This window comes from Fukomys damarensis, unplaced genomic scaffold (assembly GCF_012274545.1).
Source record: "Fukomys damarensis isolate Sample0158 unplaced genomic scaffold, DMR_v1.0_HiC HiC_scaffold_34, whole genome shotgun sequence".
NCBI lineage: Eukaryota > Metazoa > Chordata > Mammalia > Rodentia > Bathyergidae > Fukomys > Fukomys damarensis.
In genome coordinates this window covers 9,584,403-9,591,332 of record NW_022900946.1, presented here as the reverse complement: position 1 = coordinate 9,591,332, position 6,930 = coordinate 9,584,403, and the positions used below count along the sequence as shown (strand labels likewise).

General features: G+C 52.4%; 1 protein-coding gene across 6 annotated transcripts in view; it reads left to right on the top strand.

The window, feature by feature from the left end:
- Tmc7 (transmembrane channel like 7) overlaps window positions 1–6,930 on the top strand; it is a 56,507-nt gene that overhangs the window by 12,222 nt on the left and 37,355 nt on the right. For 4 of the 6 annotated variants that reach the window (XR_004515247.1, XM_033758752.1, XM_033758749.1 and 1 more), the window contains one exon: window positions 3,953–4,196. Coding sequence is in view for 1 of the 6 variants with exons in the window: in XM_033758749.1 (XP_033614640.1) it covers window positions 3,953–4,196 (244 nt within the window). In the remaining 5 variants the exon portion in view is untranslated. Of the gene's footprint in view, window positions 1–3,133; window positions 3,202–3,952; window positions 4,197–4,724; window positions 4,745–6,930 lie in introns of those variants that run through there. The other 2 variants (XM_033758753.1, XM_033758751.1) reach the window with 2 other exon arrangements.

Below are 6,930 nucleotides of genomic sequence, written 5' to 3'. Positions count from 1 at the left end.
CTGAGTCTCTGAGTGGCCCAGTCTGGTCTTGAACTTGTGATCCTTCTGCTTCAGCCTTCCACAGTACAGGAATGTGTGCTGGTCAGATTTTGTTGTTGTTGTTTTTGAGACAGGGTCTTCCTGTGCAGCTCAGGTTGGCCTGTAACTCCTGCACTTTGATCCTCCTGCCTCAGCCGCCCAAGTGCTGGGATTACAGGTGTGCACTAGTACATCTGGCTAGTCAGATTTTTTTAATTTAAAGATAAGGAACTTTCCTGGAGTGACTAAAAAGGCACCATCCTTTGTCTTGGATGACAGCTGCTTGAACAGTTTTCTACCTTGGGTTCCCTTTTCGTGCTGGGAGCAGAGCCTGTTCACTGGGTGGAAAAGTGGAAGACCAGGTTGTTACCTAGTTAGGACAGCATTTCAGCATTTACGAACCCCCTTCCTATCCATGGCCCATTGAACCGTTTATGGGCGAAGGCTACAGATTTAGGGTCTTGTAAGCTGTGTTAACACCTGAGGCCCAGTGCTGCTTAGCTGTGTGAATGGGTGATGATTTCAGTTTCTTCTTCTGTAAGATCGAGAGAATTCTGTGCCAGGAGTAGCTGGGATTATTCTGTGTGCTGATGCTTTAGCAAGTACTCGGAAGAGCCTGGCCCTCCGCCAGTGCCTGGTTTGGTCCAAGTCATTTATAACTCTGTCCTCACTGTCACGCGGATGAGGTCCATCGCCTTCTATCCCCACTTCCTGAGGTGAGAAAAATGCAACTGCAGGACAGTGGGTGTCTCTCCCGGGGTGACCGACAAGCTGGCCAGGTCAGTGTCTCAGCCAAGCCAGGCTTCGGCTCCACCCTGGGTCCCTGACCCTGCAGTTGCTGAATATTCAGTAAGTCCCGGCTGTTCTGTGTTCAGAGACCTTTGTTTCTGGTTCATAATCGGTCTTTGTTGCTGCCCAGAGAGAGGCGTGGCTCCTGGAAGCCCTTGGACCCTGTCGCCATCAGGCCGGGCATGTGTCACATCCTCAGGGTGTGCTGGGCTGGGAAACGAGAGGGTGATGAGCAGCTCAGGGCACGCGTGTCTGTGTGTCATCCGCCCGCAGTCTGTTCTGCTGTGTCTGAACGCGCCTGGCAGAGAGAGGCGTAGATCGCAGACTTGCAGGTCATTGCGGGGCTTGACTGGTGCCAGCCGTCCTCGCAGCCCTTCCTGGTTATGCTAGGGCATCCGAGGAGCCCTCTGTGTGCCAGGCACTGCCCAGAGACCCAGCCTTGTGATCAGCTTTGTTTGTCTAAGCAGCTGGTGTGCGCCGGCCTGTCCTTAGCGTCCCAGTGTAAATTAGGGTCCAGCTGGACATGGTGGTGCATGCCTGTAATCCAGCGCTCTGCAGGGCAGGGGCCCCAGAGGACGGAAAGTCGGAGCCCAGCCTGGGCAGTTCAGTCACTTAGTGAGACCCTGTCTCAAAATAAGAAATAAAAAGCCTGGAGCTGTAGCTCAGTGTAAAGGCCCTGGGTTTGGTCCTCAGCACCACAAGCAAGTAACAAAGCAGCGTGGTCAGACCATGATGTTCTCCGGCCCAGGCGCCTTGGAGACTCCCACCTCTGCTCAGTCAGACCTGAGGGTGACCCCGGCCTGCAGGCCCAGTCACTGTCCTGTCCCAGAGACCTCTTGTCACTTAGTGAACTTCTCTACATGTGGTCGCATAAACTGCGTGTGATCGCTGCAGATTCTGTGCTCCAGAGATTCAGCCCCACACCAGGGCTGCAGCCTCCCAGGTGGCTCTTTACCCAGGCTGGGTCGGAAGCCTGGCCCCGAGTTTGTTTCCTTGTGGACTTCCTGTCCATGTGGGCCCAGCGCGGCTGGACCTCTCACATGGCAGCCTGTGTCCCAGAGCACAGATGTGGAAGCTGACTGCTGCCAGACTGGCAGAGCATGGTTTCCGTGGCATTCTCTAGTTAAAACAAATCACGGGTCCTGCTCAGATTTGAGGGCAAGAGTCCAGAGAAGGGCTGCTGTGTCTTAGGAGCCTTCCAGGGCTCCTTTCCATTCACTCTCCTACATCACATGCCCGTATGCCCTTCCATAGACATGCCGTGCACATCCCTGCCCCAGGACCTTTGCACTTGTTTCCTTCTGCACAGGGAGCTCTTCGCCAAATATCTGTGGGTCTTGCATCTTCCTTTCATTCAACTTTAGCTGAATGTCACTGTAATAGACAATACCTGACCCCTCCTTAAAAAAGCACCCCCCATCACCTCTCTCCCTACACCACCTGGTTGATTTCATTGTACTTCTTACTTCCTGGAATATTTACTGCCTGCTTATTATCTGCCCTCCCTCTCTCCCTCCTCAGACTCTAAGTGCCGTGTGAGTGGGGTCTTCGCTTTGTTCGCCGTGTAGTAACCCAGGCTCCAGATGGGACCCATGGTAGATGTATCTGTTGAATGAATATTTGACTCAAGGAAAGTTAAATAACTTTCCCAAAGACACACAGCTCATAATCGACAGAGCAGAATTCAGACCCAAGCAGTTCAGCACCTGTCGTGATATCAGAGGAGCTTTGTTGCCCAAGGGGTAACTGCTTAGGTAATTACAGCTGTCTCTGACCTTCTGTCCCCAGGCCCTGTCTGTCTGGCGTCAGGGTCCTTCCCACAGCTAAAATCTGATGCACAAGACTCCCCTTGGAGGAGGCTTCCCTCACCTTTGACAGAAAGCCCTGCTGCCTTAGACACCTTAGGCGCCCCCACCCCAGCCATGTAGTGGAAGGGATATGGGTTCGGAGTGGGACACCTGATTCTGCCTCCACAGCCCCTGGTCACAGCCTCCCTGACACAGGCAAGTGAGCAGTGTCCTTGGTCCCTCTGTCCATCCAGTAGGTTTTTACTGAGCACTTACTGTTTTTACTGTTCCGAGGGCAGCGGTAGGTCCTGGGCCATGATGGTGAGGGTATCAGCACAGTCCCTACCCACTGGGGACACCAGTGTGACGGAGGACACATGTTGTGCACACGTGTGATCACAGAATAAATAGGTATTTGCAGACTGTGGTTAATGCTGCCAAGGACTTCCTGGGAATGTCTCGTAAGGTGCCTTCCCTGGGGAAGTGATGTTTGAGTAGGAGTTCATGGGGTGGGAATGTTTGTTCCAGGCAGAGGGAACAGCATCTGCAAAGGCTGTGAGGAGGAGGGAGCTGGACCTGCAAAAACACCTGAAAGATCCTAAAAAACGTGAGTTTGGAGGGCCGAGAGGCTGCCAGGCCAGAGAGGAGCAAAGAGTCAGATTGTGCAAGGCTTTGAGAGCCCAGGCAAGGGATGAGGAGACCTGTGAATGACTTATTTTCTCTTCTGTAACATGGGGGTAATAAGGGTGCCGGCCTTGGGACTGTGGGCTCAGCAGGGGTCGGCTGGCTGCAGGCTGGCCTGGGACATCCCGTCCTCCGTGCGGCAGCTCAGCATGGGCTTGTTCTGCCTCCAGAGAGGAGCAGAAGCCTGCAGGGCCCTGGGCTGGGCTTAGAAGCCACTGGCATCTCTGCCGCTGTGGAGTTTACGTGACTCCTGACATGCCTGGCTCGGGAAATGCTCCCCAGGGCTCCTGTTGTTGGGGGTGTTACTGATGTGCATCTGAGCAGTGCATTGTGCGTCCGGGTTTGTCTCTGCACTTTCATGCCTGTGCTGTGTGTGTCCTCAGACAGTTGCAGCAAAGATTTCTAGCCCATTTGACAAATGGGCTACACGCTGAGTGATGACTGTGGCCAAATGCCAGACCTCAGATCTGTCATGCAACTCAAGAGTGTGTTTGCAGACCGTCTGCAGAAGGTAGGCCCATTTGCAGGTGAAGATCCAAATGCTTCTGTCAACGGCCCAGGCTAGAGGCCCTGCGGGGTTTAGTTACGGTCTCCAGGAGCTGGGTCTCTTGTACAGGCATTCCTTTTGGCCCCCAATTCTCTGGACTGAAGGATACTTTTCTACTCTTGCCCAGAGAACCTCTCCGTGGACTCCAGCTGCTTCTCCTCCCCCACCGTGAACTTCCTCCAAGAATTGCCAAGCTACCGGTCCATCGCAAGGAGGAGGACGAGCCTCCTTTCCCGGGACAAGCCAACGGGTGCGTTGCTGAAGCCGGCAGACTCCTGCAGCTCCCATCTGGAGGGAGGGATCGCTGAGAACCTCAACAGCCAGTCCATTCGGAATTATGCGCTGAACATTTCTGAGAAGCGGAGACTAAGGTTTGTTAGGTGGCGCGTTATGGGCAAGGGTGCATTCCCCGCGTGGAATGCATTTCCTCAAGAGCATACCCAGTTGGCACGTTATTCTTCAGGCCAGTGGGGAAGGCTTCGGCTGGGGTAATCCCACAGTCCCAGCCTCTGCCAGGTCAGCCTAGGCTCGTTCCCTTGGTGGCAGCTTCGATCCAAAAGAGGAGCAGTAGCCTGTCAGCCTCCTGAGGCTGGAGGGAGAGCATCACTCCTGCTGCATTCTGCGGTCTGAGTGGCTCTCAAGGCCAGTCTGGATTCAGTGGAGCACGTACAGGTGAATCAGGGAGTCCTGGGAGAGGCTGTGAGCCAGGTCATGGATGCTGCCCATAACACTGCTACTCAGATTTCTACCAGAGAGGGGTTAGTAATGTAGTCATTTCTAACTGCCAGGGAGGCCGGGAAATGTCCTCACTGGTGCCAAAGAAGGGAGAAGTGGCTTTGGTGGTAGCTTGACATCTCCTCTATTCCTGCAGAATTCAAAACCTAGTTTTCCTTCTTGGACTGACACAGTGACGTCAGAGGTAGGTCTACGTGTTTAACCCTCATTACAGCCATCCAGAGACAGTGGCATAAATACTTTGGGGGTGGTATCCTCTGCTTCGTAGCTTTGGATGCACATGAACTGTGCTGATTTTTTTATTTTTGAGGCCAGGTCTTGCTATGTAATTCAGTCTGGCCTTGAACTTGGGGCGGTCCTCCTCCTGCCTCCGCCTTCTGAGTGCTAGGATTACAGAGAACTTTGGAGATTTTTAATTAATCAGTTATTTATTTATTTATTTATTAGTACCAGGGATCAAACTCAGGACCTTATGCTTGCCAGGCAGGGTGATTTTTATTTTTAATTTGGAGAAGAGTGCTTAAGGTTCAAAAAATTTTGCAAATAAAGTCAAGCTTTATGAATGTACCCCCCCACACGCACACAAGTAGTTAAGATTTGCATATTTTGAATTCTTGTGAAGTATCACTGCTCTGGGTCCAAAATTTGCCAAACCCAGAGCGAGACATTTTTTTTTCTTCCACCCAGGGGCTTCCAGCCTAATTGGTGAAAGGAAGTTGGAAGACACAGGAGGGCAGGGGCCACCTCAGTCTGGTTCTCCAGGAATTCCTAGCGTGTGGCACAGAGCAGCATGGTCTGCATTTGTAACCCCCCCCCCCCCGCCGACCGCCTCCTCTCCTCTCCTCTGTAGCCTGCAGCTCCTGTCTCCCCCTGCTCCCTCCCCTGCCCCAGAGCCCCTGACCTGGTCCCCTTTTGCAGCTTTCCTCCCAGAGAACTGCGGTAGTAGGATGTCAGGAGGTTCAGACTGTCACGAAGGGCTCCATAGGCCACACAGTCTCTGTGGCAGCTGCTCGGCTCTGCTTCTCTAGCAGGAAGGGGGTATAGACGATTCACCGTGAACTTCGCCTGGTTCCTCACCGATCACCCTGCATTACAGGCAATGACATTTGAATTTTGTGTGATTTTCACACGTCCGAAAAGGTCTTGTTTTATTTATTGTTTTTTTAACCATTTAAAACTGCGGACACCAAAAATAGCTTGCATACTGGAGGATTTGGCTCATGGATCATTAACTGCCCATCCCTGCCCTAGACGTCAGCCCTCTCAGGCAGGACCTCTAGAAATTTGTGTTCCCTTCAGGCCAGCAGTCCTTGCCTGAGGGGAATCTGAGTATCTGATGACGCCTAGAGATACACTTGATGGTCAGAACGGACAGTTGGAGTAGGAATGCTGCCAGGCATCCTACAGTGACCAGGAGAGCTCCCCCAGGAGAGGACTGACCAGTCCCAAGCGTCAGTTGTTCAGGATCAAGAAGGTGGCACGCACCTGTAATCCCAGCAGTCAGGGAGGCTTTTGAGTTGGAGTCACCCCTGGAAACTCGATGACACCCTGTCTCAAAATAAAAAAGGCTGAGTACCTAGATCAGTGCAAAGGCCCTGGGTTCGATCCCCAGCACTGGAGAAATAAAAAAGCCATTTCAGTGTCTGGCTCATAAACACATGAAAACAACTTTATAGAGATTGTAGGAGGCCAGAGGGATAGAGCTATGAGGGGCATTAACAGCGGGGGATGGAAGGGAAAATGTATAGTTGTTCACAGAGTAGTAAGGGGCTGGTGTGAAGACCCCAAGGGCAGCAAATAGTGATGCCTGTGCAGGAGGGGCCTGGAAGCGAGGGCCTTCCTGAGAGGGACGGGAAATTCCAGCCCAAAGGATGCTCTTTCTATTCTGTAAACAACGATGGGCCATAGAGCTGGAATAATTACTTGTTTCTCTGTCTGTCCTGTGTCTAGCTTATCTACCTAAGCGTCATCCATGCTCAGGGGAAGGCAGTTCACTTCCTGTGAATCCAGGAGCAGTGTGTAGTTGTCCTCAGGTGACTGACTGTACGTTAGACCATGGATATCTCCTCGTAACCCACCACACACCGGTGCTGGGCTCAGGGCCGGGGAAGGATGTAGTGGTGGGCAGAGCAGATGGGGTCAGGACTGTCACGGAGTCTACTGCCTCTGTGTCGGGCACAGGGGCGGCACAGTAAATACCACACCTCCTTAATCGAACTTAAATTGAACTACTACACAATCAAAGAAGATATGGTTTATGTTTTTTTTATTTTGGGTGAGTACTGGGATTGAACTTGGGTCCTTTATGCTTCTGAGGCAGGCAGTGGAACCACTGGGCTAAATCCCAGGCCCATAAGAAGATATATATAT